The sequence below is a fragment of the Tribolium madens genome, unplaced genomic scaffold (genome assembly GCF_015345945.1).
Source record: "Tribolium madens isolate multiple individuals breed KSU strain unplaced genomic scaffold, Tmad_KSU_1.1 Scaffold_96;HRSCAF=242;Tcas5.2_LG5, whole genome shotgun sequence".
NCBI lineage: Eukaryota > Metazoa > Arthropoda > Insecta > Coleoptera > Tenebrionidae > Tribolium > Tribolium madens.
In genome coordinates this window covers 8,319,798-8,336,966 of record NW_025401068.1, presented here as the reverse complement: position 1 = coordinate 8,336,966, position 17,169 = coordinate 8,319,798, and the positions used below count along the sequence as shown (strand labels likewise).

General features: G+C 32.4%; 4 protein-coding genes and 1 non-coding gene across 10 annotated transcripts in view; 3 read left to right on the top strand and 2 right to left on the bottom strand.

Moving 5' to 3' along the window:
- Positions 1-14: 14 nt before the first annotated feature.
- LOC123012770 (advillin) lies at positions 15-4,728 on the bottom strand. 2 transcript variants are annotated; one of them, XM_044410890.1, is made up of 14 exons: positions 4,693-4,728; positions 3,521-3,619; positions 3,357-3,470; positions 3,112-3,311; positions 2,852-3,056; positions 2,439-2,714; positions 2,162-2,390; positions 1,846-2,093; positions 1,596-1,776; positions 1,179-1,547; positions 962-1,117; positions 794-900; positions 556-747; positions 15-237 (listed from the first exon to the last, which is right to left on the bottom strand). In XM_044410890.1, exons 1-14 carry the CDS (start codon positions 4,717-4,719, stop codon positions 124-126), a joined length of 2,517 nt encoding a protein of 838 aa, XP_044266825.1. In that variant the 5' UTR covers positions 4,720-4,728; the 3' UTR covers positions 15-123. The 2 variants fall into 2 exon arrangements, with proteins under 2 accessions (XP_044266825.1, XP_044266824.1); XM_044410889.1 differs by lacking the exon at positions 4,693-4,728 and adding an exon at positions 3,679-3,840.
- Positions 279-395, bottom strand: Trnal-caa. Its single transcript has 2 exons — positions 358-395; positions 279-323 (listed from the first exon to the last, which is right to left on the bottom strand). It is a non-coding gene; the product is annotated as a tRNA-Leu (tRNA).
- A 2,242-nt stretch (positions 4,729-6,970) lies between the features above and the next one.
- Positions 6,971-9,809, top strand: LOC123013348 (tetraspanin-7-like). Of its 2 annotated transcripts, XM_044411811.1 has the most exons (7): positions 6,971-7,035; positions 7,085-7,171; positions 7,834-8,085; positions 8,291-8,479; positions 8,756-8,929; positions 9,309-9,437; positions 9,485-9,809. In XM_044411811.1, exons 3-7 carry the CDS (start codon positions 8,008-8,010, stop codon positions 9,638-9,640), a joined length of 726 nt encoding a protein of 241 aa, XP_044267746.1. In that variant the 5' UTR covers positions 6,971-7,035; positions 7,085-7,171; positions 7,834-8,007; the 3' UTR covers positions 9,641-9,809. The 2 variants fall into 2 exon arrangements, with proteins under 2 accessions (XP_044267746.1, XP_044267745.1); XM_044411810.1 differs by lacking the exons at positions 6,971-7,035; positions 7,085-7,171 and adding an exon at positions 7,520-7,750.
- A 953-nt stretch (positions 9,810-10,762) lies between these two features.
- On the top strand, positions 10,763-14,276 carry LOC123013346 (BTB/POZ domain-containing protein 6-like). Of its 3 annotated transcripts, none has more exons than XM_044411808.1 (8): positions 10,763-10,964; positions 11,034-11,336; positions 11,387-11,591; positions 11,644-11,839; positions 11,990-12,249; positions 13,425-13,625; positions 13,675-13,860; positions 13,908-14,276. In XM_044411808.1, the coding sequence occupies exons 2-8, from the start codon at positions 11,068-11,070 to the stop codon at positions 14,148-14,150; spliced, it is 1,560 nt and encodes a 519-aa protein (XP_044267743.1). In that variant the 5' UTR covers positions 10,763-10,964; positions 11,034-11,067; the 3' UTR covers positions 14,151-14,276. The 3 variants fall into 3 exon arrangements, with proteins under 3 accessions (XP_044267743.1, XP_044267744.1, XP_044267742.1); XM_044411809.1 differs by having other exon boundaries at positions 10,764-10,964; positions 11,060-11,336; positions 11,644-11,809; XM_044411807.1 differs by having other exon boundaries at positions 10,764-10,964; positions 11,060-11,336.
- Positions 14,277-14,421: 145 nt separating this feature from the next.
- The window catches only part of LOC123013437 (nuclear factor of activated T-cells, cytoplasmic 3), a 52,596-nt gene continuing 49,848 nt past the window's right edge, over positions 14,422-17,169 (top strand). For both annotated transcript variants that reach the window (XM_044411941.1, XM_044411940.1), the window contains exon 1: positions 14,422-14,592. In XM_044411941.1, coding sequence (XP_044267876.1) covers positions 14,511-14,592 — 82 coding nt within the window. In that variant the 5' untranslated portion in view covers positions 14,422-14,510. The remainder of the gene's footprint in view (positions 14,593-17,169) is intronic.

Below are 17,169 nucleotides of genomic sequence, written 5' to 3'. Positions count from 1 at the left end.
AATAAAACCAAACATTTCATAACAAAGCGCTTTATTATACATTAATAATTCCAATAAAACATAGTCGTACATAAAATATAAATATTAAAATATAAAATACCTGTTTGATGGACAGGGGACACTTCAGAAAAGTCCCGCACGTTTTTTCAATTCTTGTTGTTTCCAACGCGGTAACTTTTCAAATTCAAGATAAGTCATCTTTAAAACCGATACAAAGTCGTCGTGGGTTAGATGTAACTGCAAAATGAAATGTTGTAAATAAAACAAAAAAAAACTTTTGTCAGGAGTGGGATTCGAACCCACGCCCTCAGAGAGGACCAGAACGCTCATTGCAACCTGCTTTGCAGGCAAGGAAACCTTGAGTCTGGCGCCTTAGACCGCTCGGCCATCCTGACTTGTCTCAAATTTCTGTAAACTCTCGTTTTAAACCCAACTACAGTTTAAAAATAAACATACAGTTTTTATCAAATGATTTTATTTACTGAATTATCATGATTTATCAAAATGCGTTTAATTTTCACGAAAAAAATTTGTTTTATTGAATAAAAACCTTACCTCTTTATTTAAGGGATCTACCCTTGCAGGAAGCTTTTCATTTGGTTCTTTAAGAATATTTAAGGGGTACTTATCGTACTGATCAAAATCACTATGTCCTGATGTTTTCTGATAGCCGTTTATTTCTTTTCCAATCATTTTTGCATTTTTCATTTCTATATCTTGTCTTCGCTTACCGAAAGATTTATAAATCTAAAAAAGTAACAAGGTTGAATGAATTATTATCCTCCGTTTTTACCTTCCACAAATTATTGTCCCATGATGGGAAAAATCCTGTAAACGTTGGAGGCTCATGGCCTTGGTTTATTTGAATTATTGGTATGTTTATGTCTCTTCCACAAGGATCTATAATAAAAAAATATGAAGAGCAAATAACAATTGATAAAATTAAAAAAATTGCACTTACCAGTCTGTAAATATTCAAGAGCCACAAGCAAACTTTGTCTTTGGTCTTCCTTTGAACTCAAATTCCCAATCCACAAATASAGCACAATGAAAAAATCCACCAACATGACGTTTTCTGGTAAAAGATCGTTCTGATTGAAGAAAAAAATTTCTTCCGCTGTGAAAAATAGATAGATACAATTCGTATTTTAGAAAACAACAAAGTATTTGTTAGGTACCTCTTAAAACACCATTAATTTTCGCACAGTGAAAAAGTCTAGGTGGTCGAACATCCCCATCATCCCGCATTAATTGGGTCGCATAGACTGCTTTCCCACCCAATAAGTCGAAAAATTCCTGTTTTTCCTTTCCTTCCAAGACTAATTCGAAATCTTTGCCGGCAAATAATTTTGCCATTTCCCTCTGATCCCCGGTTGAATAATGACCGCACCAAATAGATGCATGTTTGCCTCTTTTAAACACGTAACAATAGTTTGAGTTCAAGTGTGAGGCTCGAGGTGGGATTTGGACAGCTTTACTGCTGGCTAAAGTCGAGCCAAAAATTTGGAGGAAATACTGCATTGGGTGCTTCAAATTCCGACCAGATTCTGCAACAGTGTTATGAGAATTTTGGGTAAATGTGGTTAAATTCGGACCATCAAAATCGGTGCCTTTCCCTTTAAATATAATTAATTTTCCTTTAAATAATTGTAAAAAGTGGGCAGGTTCTCGCCCCTGGATCACTCGAGCTTGAAATCCTAAGCCTCCCAACTCTTCGTCAATTTCCAGCACCTTACCGTTTGCGTAAGAAATTTCTTCTTGCGTGGCGTGGGATCCCTAGGAAGTCATTCACAAAATATAACAATTTTTACGGTCGAGTAAATTGCTTTTCAGAATTCAACTCACCAACCAGTAATAAAGTAAATGTCTTKCTTCCGCTGATGTCTGATAGCTGTATAAGACAATGTAACAATCGCCATTGAAAAAGTAACCGTGACGTTCTTTCGGTATTTCAACCAGATTATGTTGTTTTATTCGCCATAAAGTCACACTTCCTGAACCGTCATCAATAAGCTGTGTTTCTGCAGCAAGACTTGGGCGTTCTTCCATTATCAGAGCATCGAATTTTGACACCAAAACGGTTGGTTTTCCTCCTGGAATTAATTACAATCTTTTAAGTATAATTCGTATTTATAACTTTTCAATGAAACGGGCTTTTTACCTCGACCAATAACTTTATTATTTTCATCTTTCCAAAATGAAAAGAGCATTTTGAATTCACTAGACTCAAAACCATCAACAACTCGGGTCACATTCGTATTATTTGGGTATTTCTTTTTCTTGACAAAACCGCGTGCATTTCGAAGAGCTTCCCCTCGTTCTTTATCGTTGGCCCTCTTCCCGACCCAAATCCAAATTCCGTGTATTTCTTGATCAATTATAAAAACCTCCTACGGGACAAAATTAATAACAGTTATAAATCTCAACATTTGGTTTACATCAGATTCCAAATCGCATTGATACAAAGGCCCACTTTTAATTTCAGCCACTCTGTATTTGCCATTATTCTCCGAGCATTTATAAAGTCGGATATTGTTCGATCTTTGGAAAAAATTCTGCGTTTCTGATTCATTTTCAGGTAAAACATGTCGTTTCTCTAAAGGTAAACATTTGTTCCACTCTTTTTTCTCATCGTCTTGTAGAGTTTTTTCATAACCATCGTCCACAAAAACAATATTTGAAATGTTATACTGTTCTTTCATTTCCGTTGCCAGCTAAAAGTTGCGTAAAAACTATTGTTATTGCAATACACAATTTCACAGCAAACCAATCATTAAATTCAAGTATAACTGTACATCACTTTGGAGCTATTACAAGAGATTGTACTTGGAACCATTAGAAAGTTACTCACTTTAGCTGCATTTAATTTTTCAGCAGCGTCTGAAGCTCTCCCGACCCAAACAAACAAAAAGTTTGTAGTATGCAAAATGAAGATATCGCTGCTGTTGAATTTTTCCCAAGTGATGWTGTCCATTTGAATCAAGACGGGAGTGCATTTTCCTTTGACTTTGTAAAGTTTGGGGAGTGTTAGCAAAGAAAATTCGGAAGTTAGAATTCTGGAAAATAATTATTAAGCCATTTCCTTGTCATATTACATTAATGGCAAAAAACCTAAATCCGCTCTTAAAGTAACTCTTAAACCTTGGACTTTCATTTCCTTGCGTTTCACGATGTTGGCATGTAGTTCCGTTGAGAAAATTATCTAATTCGACTGTTTTGTAAGCAGCGACTCCGGATTTGTCCGGAGTTGTGGAACAGCCGAGCCAAAAATGGATGTGATACTCCAAAGGAGTACCTTTAACCTCGCGGGACTTAACAATTTATCAGATTTTTTGTTGCCAGAAGGTTTCACTTACCACTGAGTCAACCCCGACTGATTGTCCACAAGGGGAAGACGCAAAAATAACATAACAATCGGTATCGTAAAAAATTCCGTATTGATCTCGAGGGACCGCCACAATACTCATATTCTATAAATTGAGAGAATCGAATTTTTGGACAAAAAATTTTAAAAACTTACTTCGACGCGCCATATCAGAAAAGCGGTTGATGTTTTGGTAATCTTGCGATAAGCGATGTCCACATTAGTAACGCTTACCCCATTTGTGTAAGCTTCATCCTAAAAAATTAAATTTTTGGAAAAATTGCAAAACTGCAAAAATAATTTAAAAAACACACGTAATCACTCTGTTGAAGTTCTATAATTTGCATTTTGTTATTTTATTTTATCTGTTGCAATTCACTGACACTGCATCACTCTAAACTCAAAAAAAAATTAAGGCAACTTTGTAATGAAATTTACAAGATAATGCGAGCTGCGGTTATAATTTAACTTCACGTCTTGACATAGAATGCGGACAACAACCGGCAAATCGCAAGTTTCTTTAGGATCTTTGAAGTGAGTGACCCCCTCCTATTCTTTCGTAGCCGCCAAGACTTTTACAAAACGGTCTAATAGTCGATATTTTACAAAAAATAAATAAATTTCGTTCTAGAACCATTAATCTAATCCAGACGGAATAATTAGTATAACAAATTTGATTAAAGCCCTTTCGAATCGTTTGTTATCTCAAAAGATTAGTTACGCAACGTTTCGTCCAGAAAACTGAAAGTGCGGATGACTTTTCCAGCAACGCAAAATTTTAATTGTTGCACTTAATAAGCCCAATAATTGGCTTAATTAAGAAAAAAGCTCCACCTAGATAGTTACCTGACAATGAAATATGGAAATTTTTGTTGTTTAACATGAAAGCTGATAAGTAAATTACTTAGTTCGCAATAATTGTCATAGAATTAATAGGTCCTTGGCCTTTTTTAAACGGTGGATTGATTAATGACTGCTTTTGATATTTTACTGTTGTCATATAAATATTTCGTGTAATTAAACTGAATCCAGTTTAGTTACTGCCTAGCAGTACCTGTAATCAACTTTTTCCAATTTTTGAACCTCTTGAGACGTAGCGGTATATTAAAAACTAATTAAATATAATCTCAATAGAAAAATGATGTTATTCTTCACGCTCTGTGACTACTTTTAATCCACTCAAAGAGCAAAATTTTCGAGAATGCGACCCTTTTGTCACCTTTTGCCCGCACTCGGTGCACTATAATTACATCTTGACATGCAAAATGGCGTTATTATAGTTAATTGCAGTCAAGTTTTTAAGGTTGGTTAAGCTTTTAATAACTTACGGAAGTCATCTTSCGTGATTCCTTCATAATTGCCTGTGACACACCGACTTCCAAGCAATTCACTAATTAACACTGACAACTGAAAAACTCGGTGGTACTTGTGCCCTTGCAATATAGGCTTCAGAAATGAGTTTTGRAATTGTAATGTCGATGGTTTGAATAGTAATTGTTTTCGGAAATGACCAAAGTTAACTTCCGAAATAAAGAACGGAAATACGCATTGCTGCCTGCAATTGTTTGGCAATATATGGGATGATGCATTGTGATGATTCCACATTTCACTGCTCTTCATCCGAGTCGACAAAGTCTTAGTCGACGGTTTTGTTGGCTTACAAAGAAAAGTTTTGTAAGTTTGTTGACAAAGCTTCACACTTTTAATTAGCATAAGTTTATTTCAATTAATAAAAATGATCTTCAGTTAGCAGTAAATTTATTGGTTTTTTGCACTAGCTTTACTGCAAGATGTTCAATCAAGAGCCGACCGTTATGCCAGTTATGCTAGAGAATATTAAATTACATGTGGTCTTAAATTAAGGCTTTCCTTACAACAAGTTCTTATTTTTTAGAAGAGGTAGGCTGGAGCGTATTGTGCAACTTGTACGACATATGTTATGATTAGATGACGGTCATTGCATTAGACATTACCCGACAAATCTAATAAAAAAATCTAGAAACGAGATCYGGTAACTCGAGGAAATTGCAAGATCAAAACAATAAGACAACCACCACATTATAGTTGCACATAATTTACGTGAGGTTGTAAATAAGATACATGACATGGATGACACTTTATTGACTGTAGACTACAGATAATAAATAATTTAGATCGGCATTGTGCAGACATCGGTTTTATTGTTGAAACACCGACTCCAATTGATAAAGCACAATTTCGAACCTGCTCAACAATACTTTGCGGTAGTAAATCAAGCAGTAAATGTTATAATAAATGAAATTTAGTGGTGCTTTTACAAGCTATAAACTAATAAAGAGTAAAGCGAATAATTGTAAAATTACATTGCCGGAAATAGACTTATTTCGAATAAAATTATTAGCAAAAGCCATTAGATTGTATCAAATCGTGTTCAATTTTTTTTTTAACTGTGTGCATTTGTAGAAATAATGTTATTATATTATTGTCTTCCAATTAACCCAAAAAGCAAAATCTTGTAAACAATTTATTTATGTCTTGGTTATAATTTACGCAAGTTCTACTTCGCAGGATTTGTGAATTGTACCGTTTTTAACATTTTTTATTGTGATCCCTAATCCTAAAAGAAAATAAATAATGGAAATTTATTGTAAACTGTGCAACTCGGAAAAGTTTATCTTCCTTTCAAGTAAATAAAACAAACAATTAAGGAAAATAGATTAATCTTTTTCCTACACTGTAGTAAAGTCGACAAGCCATTTATGAATAAAAAAATTGCCAATGATGTGAAAGAAAGAAACCAATTATAATTTTCTCTTTAGCTTGTTTATTTGTWATATAAATTGGTTTAACCACAATCACGCCAAAATACGTGTTTGACTTAAAAATAAAACAAATTTAAAAAGCAGTACCAGACGTCAATTATGTAACATTTCATTAATTAGATAATTGATTAAAATGAGATAATGTTAGTTATTTCCAAAGAGTGGCAAGTTGGAAACGTTCAATSATCATATCAAGGCTAATGCAGTTGTTCACTAACCACTCATTTACGAGACACTTTGTAGTCAATGAACCAAATCGAAAAATTCTTAGTGTGGAGAATATGCCATTAATGATTAATTGATTATTATCATTTCTTATTGAGACTTAAGTAAACTAACATTGAATCATAATGAAGTAGTATATTCAATTATAAAAACTATCTGTTTTAGACGAAAATATCCTGTTGTTGGCATTTGTAGGTGTATCTATTGTTTCATGTTTTTTTTTGTTTTTTGCCGATCGAAAAAACACTGTTGACAAACTCATTCATCAAAGTGCATCCAAAAAATGCAAACTTGCTGTTGTACCTACCGCAAGACGCCAGCCTTAAAACTAAAAGAATTATTGTTAAAATTGCAATATCCCAAAATTTTCAATAATTTTGAAAATAAGGATTATGACAAATTACTAAACTTATTGGCTTAGAAATTTCTTAATTATATTTTTTATGTTTTATTATTCTGCAAAACTCGAAATACAAATCTGTTAGAGCAAAACGTGTTTCCTAGAAAATTTTGATGGCAAATAAAATGTCAAATCTGACACATTTTCTGAGTAAATGTCATTATTGGACTCGTTTTTGCAATAAAAAAATTACAAGAAATAATAAATGTTATTGTGATCCACCTTTTTACGCGGTTTTTCGTAATGTATAAAGAAATAATAAAATGTGCAGAAAAATGATCTAAACTCTTTCAGTTTAGTTTTTCTTGAAGAACTTTTGAGAATAAATAAAATTATGAGTTAATGAATAAAAATTTTGGAAAACCTTTTTAAAACAATAAGGTAAGTGAACCGCCACAAATGAACGTAAATGAAGGTATATTAAACATAAGAATATAGGATATAAAATTTTATTACCAACTGCAAGAGTAGTAGATACTGTTTGTCGTAACAGTTTATTATAACATTCATCAACCGTAATTTCTTCTAGTTTTGTTATTCTAATTTATTCTTGTTGCTCGGAAAAATGTTCGCGACTAATTGAACTAGAATAAAATGCCTTGTAATTAGTACCAGGTCAGAATCGTTGCCCCTTAATATTTTTATTAGATACGTGTTTTAATCGTTTGTCTTGGTCTTAAAATACATTTTAYTAAAAATAGTTTTTGCGTATTTAATGAGAGCATCTCGTGTCGCCATAAAGTGTCTAGTTGTACAAAAAGCGAACATGAAATAACTCTCAAGTCACATTTGCAAAATAAAGTTGCACATTGCGATGACGCACATGGCAACCTGTGGCCCGACGCCTTGCGTCGACATCGATCCATTCAATTTCACCAAATCTACATGCCACACTCCGATGCCAGAACAAGTGTTAACAACAGAATTATCTCCGGATCAACCGCAATAACTGATAAGGCCGTGAGTTTTCCATTAGAGATTACCCCAACATCGCACTATTTATTATTAATATAAATATTTAAAGGAAGAATTTCTTTTTTCAGTGAAGCGTTTAACATTCACCTTGTAAACGTATCAGAATTTCCCTTTGGCCACTAGTATCACTACGTGTTGGTGTGTTCGACGCGGTTTTGCATGCCGATAAGAAGAACTGATTTAATTTAATTACAATACATATCTTTGGCCCATTAGTTTAGATTTTGATACGAATTTACGAAATGAGTAAACATTTACAAACTGTTGCAGCGATGGCTTGCATGAAAAGCTTGTTGATGATCTTCAATTTTGTCTTTTGGGTAAGTTAAATCCTGTCTATTATGTCACTAGGTGCGATTCCATTAAGAAACCATATGTTTGCTTGATTGGTACTTACCATTACAAAGCTACCAATTACTATAATTTGCCACAGAACGCACCTGATCTAAGTCTGATTGATAGGTTATTTACAAAAGGAACAAATGATGAAGGATCCACGTCATTTATTAATTGTGTATGCTTTAGATATCTGGTATTGCTATTTTGGCTATCGGGATATGGATGGAGGTGGAGCTTTACAAATACATGGAGATGAGTACCGAATTTTCCGGTACCGCGCCCTACGTTTTGATTGGTACCGGATCTCTTATAATTCTAATTGGATCTTTGGCTTGCTGTTGCACCGTGAAGGGCCAGCCAGTTCTTCTATACGTAGTAAGTGTATTTCTACTACATGAAATTATAACGGACGATGAATATTTGCATAATTTTACGTTATTGCAACCTCTTCATCCGTGCAATTCTTTCCATGCCGCGGCTTCAAAATAATCATAAAAAATGATTAAAAATAATTAAATTGGCTCCTATTTGGTTCACTTTACCAGCAAAGTGCCGGTTTCCGGGATTGCTTCTTGTTAATAAACTTTTGCTCGACTTGTTTTCATATTGTGCGTGAGAACCTGAACTCAAGGCTTTCTATTTACTTTCCAGTATGGTGCCTTTTTGGCGATAATTTTCGTCCTGGAACTGGGTGCTGGAATTTCCATTTTTGCTTACCGGAATAAATTAAATGAAGGCTTCGACAAAGGTCTCGCTCAAGCTATGGCCAACTACCGGAACGATAGTACACACATTGTTGCCGATTTTGATTTCATGCAGGAAACAGTGAGTAAATCTGAAACCCGACATCAGCACCATTCAGTGCCCTTTAGGTCGTTCAACTCCGACTTATGAATTAGTTATTAAGTTATGTAAACAAAGCTGAATTCAGACAGGGAAAGGTGAACAAGAAAATTAGCTCATTTGGTTTAAACGTTTTATTTAAATTTGTTAAAAAAACAAACAAAAACGAYCATTCTTAGCAATTCTAAAAGCCCATTTATTCTATATTATATTCACACTTTATTTATTGCTATTTATTTATTAATTTTGCGTTGCTTCTGTTCTCCTTTTCCTTATTTAGCTCGCGGAGATCCCATCAATAGCACACTGATTGATAGATGTTGAATAGAGTGGCTAATTACCGTTTTATTATTAATAATAGCTCCAATGTTGTGGGAACCACGGCCCCGAAGACTGGCTCAACTTGACTCCTCCGTACCCAATWCCCCTTTCGTGTTGCATAAACAAAGAAAAATGCGACCCCGGAGTTAAGGATCAAATCTTTCACGAAGTAATTTTTCTTTTAATGTAAACTCGATGTAAAAAATATTTTCCCAGGGTTGTTACGAGAAAGTGTTCAATTTCATGAATGCTAATATTGGAATCGTGGCCGGGGCATCAGTAGGAATAGCMTTTTTTCCATTGATTGGAGTGGTTCTGTCCTGCTGTCTAGCAAGTGTGATAAACAAGGCTAAGTACGAGCAAATGGCTTAAGAAAACCACAAAGAAAACTCAAGATTACTTCATGTGCTTGTCTTCARTGTTTTCTCTCTACGATTTCTTCAAATACCTATTGAATTTTAAGCTTCTCTGTGTGTAACTAAGAATTAATTACAGCACTACATGGTTGTTAAACTTGTATTGTTATAAAGTGTCTATTTTATATCTGTGTTATAATATTGAAACGTATACTTATTCGAGTGTTCTCTCTCCTATATAAATATATATCATCGAGAATGAAGACTTTTGAGAAACAAATTTTGTTCGTTCCATCCACATCGAYAAAAAAATAGTCAATACGTTTTAGGGAAACTGAAAATTTGAGAAAATCGATAAAATGCGAATTTCTACAGATTATATTATCTTTTTTGGGGCCTAATTAATTGTGAAGCGTCTGTTTAAAAATTAACAGATGGAACAAATATTATTTGTTCAAATTATTAATACTAAATATAATATTATATAATATAAAGTATACCTATTTAATATATAAATTTATGAGTATTAATGTATTTTTGACATACTTATATCAAAAATAAAAAGTATGTAAAGAATATGGAGTTATTTTTTATTTTTTTACACATCTTTGTCCTTTGTGTGCAATAGTAAAATTGTATACAATTAAACTTGAAAACGTGAAAGTACGTCATTTTGTATGAACACACAATGCTTTACGTAAAGAAAATCGCAGGAAATAAAAATTTATCTGATTGCAAGTGTTTCATAATAGATATAAATATTATTATTATTAAATTTTATCATCTGSCATAATAATAGTAAATTATAAAAGTAATCAAGTACTGGTTAGTTGTTACTATTTGGCAAAAAGGTACCTACCTAAAATGTTGTATAAGAAAGAGGTATAACTTTTCAGAGYATTTAAGTTTACGCGCGTTGACAGGACTGCATMCCYAAAAATCTAAAGTTACTTTTCAAAGTTGTTCTCTTTTGACAATTTTAAAAAACAACACATTTTTGTTGTTTACGTATTAATGGCACTATTTTTTCTTATTTTCACTACATGTTACATGTTACACTTGAATTAATTTTACCTACTATTTTCACCGCATCGTTTGTATACAGCAGAACGGACTTTTAGAATACCACACTACCAACTGCCACTATCGGTGAAAGTGAAACTCCCTACATAGCGAAGTGTTTGCCATGAAAGGTCAAACGAACAACAGAAAATTAACAACAATCGTTTTGCTGGTATTAAAAATTGGCAACTAATTAATTACTGAATTAAATCGCAGTGTGTATTATTGATAACAGGTTAAACAATTCTTACTGTGTTGTTTTTGAGTGGGAAGTCAAGGTGAGTAATTACGTATTGTTGTATTTTTATCAGCTTTCTCTTCTTCTTTATAATTCCGAATGATTTTAGATTAATTGAGGATTCTGATTTTCTAGCATTAAAAATGAGTGCTCCTCCGCCTCCTCCTTGCGACTGGCAAACCACCCGAAAATTGGTAAAGGAAAGAGGGCAGTACCTTCTTGAAACAGGAATGTGGAGTGATTGCAGATTTATTGTGGGAACAGACCCAAATCAGCAAGTTCTCGAAGGACACAAGCTTTTTTTAGCTATGTCTAGTCCAGTTTTTGAAGCAATGTTTTTTGGAGGAATGGCTGAGAAAGACCCCATTGCTATTCTTGATGTTCAACCTGACGCATTTAAAGCTTTATTAGAGTACTATTATTGTAATTTTTTATATCTATTTGGTAATTTTGTTTTTTCAGGTACATATACACTGATAAAATCAATTTAACTTCTTTTGACCAAGCTTGTGAACTATGCTATGGCGCAAAGAAGTACATGTTACCCCATTTAGTTGAAGAGTGTACAAAATATTTGTGGTCAGATTTGTACCCAAAAAACGCGTGTCGCGCCTACGAATTTGCGAAATTGTTTGAAGAGCCTATTTTAATGGAAAAATGCATGCTTGTAAATAATTACATTTTTTTATTATAATGATTTAAAACAATGTGTTTTATAGATAATCTGCAATCAAACTCAAGAAGTTCTTTCAGAGAGCAGTTTTGATGATGTGGAACTTAGCACCATCCTCACAGTCTTTGACCAAGACGAACTAAACATCAGTTCTGAATTGGAACTGTTTTCTGCCATTTCTCGTTACGCTGCAAGACACAATCAAAGTTCAGGTGCGAAAGTACCTAGACTAGATGGTATAGGTAATTGTGCTTAATTTATTAACTAGACTTATGATTTGCCACACCTTTGCTCACACTTTTTTAATTCAGATGTTTGCATGAGATATGCTTAATGCATTTTTTGTGGTTTATTTTTTTCGAGTTCGATTTTTTTACTACTGACTTGTATAGGAAACCCATCTAGTGAGGGTGGTAATGGCAATCATCCTACAGTTAGGGACGCCATTATGAAGATTAGATTCCTCACATTGACACCACAACAGTTTGCGGAAGTTCCAGCGAGTTGTAATCTCTTAACAGAATCGGAAAAATTCGCGATTCTCATGAATATTTGCTCACCAAGCGCTACCACGCCTATGCCCCCAGGGTTCTCTACTTCTAGAGTCGCCAGGAGGAGGAAACAGAGCATCAGGAACGAGTCTATTTTTATGGTAATTTTTTGTCCTGAGATTGGCAACTATTTTTCTATATTCTGAATATGATAAATAATAAGTGAAAACTTATTTATTTTACTACATACTTTTGTAGATTGATACCAAAAAAGAATTTTGATGGTTTTCTTTGCTCATAATAAAATAATGAATAAATTGTGCGTTAAAACACGTATATTTTTTTCCAAAATTATCTTTTACATTATTTTGTCTGCATTGGATTTAATACTAAGCCCCTGTTTATCAAAGTATATTACACTATAATATGATGGCTAACAAAGGAAAGGATATTAGAGCTATCACTATGTACAATATTTGTTTGGTGGATACTGGTCTGTTTTAAACAAACAATTTACAGACTATAAGCAATATCCATTACATTCATAAAACCGTTTCTAATAGGAACTGATGTGGATTAATTAATTTATCAGAGTATTGTTTATTATTTAAAAATTTATTTCCAATAAATTTATTTTAATTGATAACCCTTTCTATCTCTGATCCTAACGTTTTATTTGTCCACGTGTTTTCCAAATATGGACGTCTTCTATTATATAAATATTTTTTTGAAACGAATTAGTTTTTTATTCGAATTTTCAATAATCGAGAGCTACAGTTTAATCTCACTTTTAATTCATCTAATTTGTATTATTTTTTATAAATTATTTTGATGATAATAATAATGAATACTTTGTGTAGCCTTCATTTAATACTGCTCTAATAGCTTTGCTGTTTAGCCTTCATAATAATTTTACTAATTTTACTTAAAAATTATCCTAAAAAAATAATGGTATCTTTAATAATTCGCTAATAACATTGTTTAGCTTTAGGTATAAAAAAAATCAGAAGAGCCGATTTTTTACTGCTTTTTTGTTATTGTTASTTTTTTATTTTTGTGGTAACCTTGCAATTATTTTAATAATATTTAGGAGATAAAGTCTTAAAATAATATCCTTTGCAAGATAACGACAATAACATTTCGTTGTTTATAAATGGCGGCTTATAGTTTGCAATAAACGTAAATTTGTATTTTTGTTACACATTTAGTTTCTCTTTGAAAAACATTACAATCCTTAATTTACTACAATACTATCGTAAAATAAACGTTTTTAAATCACTCTCGTACTAATTAATTGAAAACATAAATGTATTTTTAGCAAGTGATTTGATTCTAGGGTGGAGCTTCTTCGATGGATACATCTCGGACTTCGATGATTAAATTCAGTTTATCAGCCAACGAGGGCGGCAATGAATCCCCAAAAAAGCTCTATTGTTGTCGTCAATTATTGCGAATAACAGAATGTATGAATACAAGCGTTCTCGATTGCGCAGTTACATTTACTTGTGACCGAAATGTTTGTGTGTATGGAATTCAGGTAAACAAGTTTTTTAAGGAAAAATGAATCGTACTGAAATTTTTGTTAGGTGCCCACACAAATACCGGTAGAGGACGACCGACAGCAATCATACTCGTATCCAGAATTGCTCTACGCCCATTTGCTTGATGCTGACGGTAGCCGTTTGACATATACACACTTTACTACTAGGGTAGCTTTCAGATCTCTTATTGAAATTTCATTCAACAGACCAGTGTACATACAACGAAATAAGGTATTATGGTGGGAAAACAGTTTGTAAAGCTGATTGTTTGTTTGTAGGTGTATAAAGTTGGAGTGGTTTTGAATAAAATTGGGCGATATCCTATTGGCGCATATCCAAGTCAGTCCACTTGCAATGGAGTCGTTTTTACTTTTAGCCAAGGACAAAGTGGCGATTCTGTCAGAGATGGATTAGTGCGTTCAATAATTTTCTCAATACCGTCGTCGAATCACAACAGTATTAACAACCCCGGAATATCTGGTATACCCGGTGATCATAACAAAATGTCTAACATCATATAAATACCCCATGACAGCTCGTTTCTGAATGTATTTATTTGTGTATTAAATGTATGTTTATTTTTAAAATGAAATAAATGGTGATTCAGTTGTAACAAATTTATCTTGATTAAAGGGCGATTTTAACAATTTTTGTTATGTCTGCTGTGACAAATGACTATCGAAGTGTCGATAAATTTTTTGTATGTTGGATCGGGATAGGTCGTTGACCACGTGTCTTTACGTCACTGGCAATTCAGCCAATCAAATGGCATCACAATCAGCTGCATTGAAAACATACATGGCGGCCTAGTGTTGTGATAAATATTGTATTCTATATTTTTTACAATTAAATGTTGATTTACATGTGAAAAAGCTATAAAAATGCCCAACAAACGTCCGGCAAAATCAAATCAATCCGAAAAAAAGCAACCCAAAGGCTCCAAAGAAGCAAAGAAGAACACCGGTGAGGCCTAATTATTTATATCAATATGCTTGTCGTTGTTATCTTTAATGCTGTGACCTTCATTTAAGTTTTTGTTGTTTGCCTTGTTCGTTCATCACGGCTCGTTATTGCATCCAAATTAGGTTTTGTCACTGATCCACGTCAGTGTTGTATATGGTCCACTGCAATACTACTGATTACTGTTATGTCCATATTTAATTATTTCTGATACTTTTAAGACAAGCAAAGTTTTTGTTGTTTGGCTTACTTTTTGGATTTGTTACGTAATAATTGATTGCATAAAAATTCGGTCTGGTGTTGAGGTTATGACAGGTAGTATGATAGAAGGTGGGACTACTCGTTAAAGGTCGGACAAATCAGACCCAGTGCTATTGGAGATTTTCACATTTATGGGAAGATATTGAATTACTGATTGGGTAACCATTTTTATAGAATTTCAGTCACATAAGTAATAAGCTTTACATTATTATTATTAACGATTATTTAGCAATTACAGGAGGCGTAAACGTTAACTCGGGAAATAAAATAAGTTTTATTGTTATACCTATTCAATACGGAAAAAATATATTTCTGTCGTTGGATTTCTCGAGTAAGATAGTCACGCGACGTGTATTACATATGTACGTTGTATCTGTAAAAAAATAAGACGATTGTAATAGACACATTATGTGAATTACTCAATTCTGTTTACATATTAATGTCTTTGTTAATATTCCGTTTAAGTAGGAGATAAAATGTCGCTCGTAAAAATAAATAATATTTTATACGTGTTATTGCTTTATTTGAAACACGAATCGTAAAACTTTGTTTAGTTTGATACATGATTAAATCGTACGCAATGGCCTATGATGAGAATTTGAATTTTTACGAAGAACAAGTACTTTTTTCTTGTCTAAGGACATCTGAAAAATAATTTGAGGACTTTATGGGGCACAAAAAAATTTAGACTTTTTTAAATTGCAGTTTCAAAAAAAAAWTTACACAAAATTTTTGATTTTGAAAATGGATTGATTGTTTTTAATATTGTACAATATTTTTTTTATTCAATTAAGTATTGAATCTCAGACTGAGTCCATGCTCTTGATCTTGTCTAGAATCTTGGTAAATAATTTCGAGGTCAGGTCTTGCCAATTAATAGTTTCAATGTGGAGGTGGCTTTGAATAAAAGCAAAACTAAATTTAACGTAAATCATTATTAAAGGTAATAAAATTTTGACTACTTTGGAATTTTTACTTTTAGTTTAAATTTAAACTAAATTATTTGCAGAGCATTTGAAACTTATAGGTTTTTAAATACAGTAAACAAAAATGTTGATTGCCATCATTCAAAAAAAATACTATAATAACGTCGTTACTTAAAAATCATTGACGTTATAAATAATATTAGATATAATGAAAATGTATCATTTCCAAAAATAAAATCGACCCATTTGAGAATTTTTATAAAAAAATTACCCTAAAATTATGAATTTTGTGCGCTACTTTTGGTTTGCCTGTATATTTTTCTATTATACCGTTTGATGTTGATTAGCGACTGGTTTATATTTACTCCGATTTATTCAAAGTGCGTATTTTTTAACTATAAGAATGTAGCGATAAGGGACTGACTTCTTTATTATTGTAATGCTCGTTGCAAATGAGTATCATTTTTTATTGCGATTTAAAATTCAAATTTTGAACTTAGCGGAAAAATGTTCAAAAATACAAAGTTCAAGGTCCAGAGCGGACATTTATACCTTTTATCTCTGGACAATTTAATCAATTTTTGACAATTTTCTTTACGTGACGAGAATGACAAAGGCATTGATGTGTTGCTGTATTTATTACGGAAAAGTGTACCTATTTCTGTTGAAAATACAATTATATTCTCTCAAATAATAAGTAGGTAACATTGTTGAACATAATAATCTATAGAAGAAGAAATAAAAATACGGATTGAATTTATTCGGTTCAAATAAAACTGATAACTAAAGCAAATATTGAAATAAGTCAATCACAGAATAACAAAAATCGAAAATCTGTTTTGTTTACAACTTGTTTTAATTATGATCAAATAACTCCACATACACTCTTCTTGATCGTCCTATATCAGAATATTGTTTACATCATAATGGCACCAACGATATCGCATTATTGATTAAAAAGTTGTCTTTGTTTATTTTACTAGTGCTTTGTTACTGGTGCTTTTGTGCTGAATAAATATATTTTTTTTAAGTCACAAGTTTTTCTTCAATCAACAACTTTTGCTCATGTCTCATGTCATTGAAATATTTTGAAAATTATTATTCATCCTACTTAAGGACTTGAGCAATTACATTTTTATCATTATAACTTTTATTTAACGTATAACGTATTTAATATACTCTATATGTAAAATGAACTCGTAGTTCATTTTACCAACAAAATATAAAAAATGTAACCCAGTTTGTGTTGTTTTTGTTTATTTTTATCTGTTTTTCTAATTAATATATTTCAGAATGTTTTTTTTTTCTATTACATCATTATTAAAAGGTTATTTGATACATTTAATGTGCTTCCGTAAACGGAATATTTAACTCCCAATTATATTTGATTGAA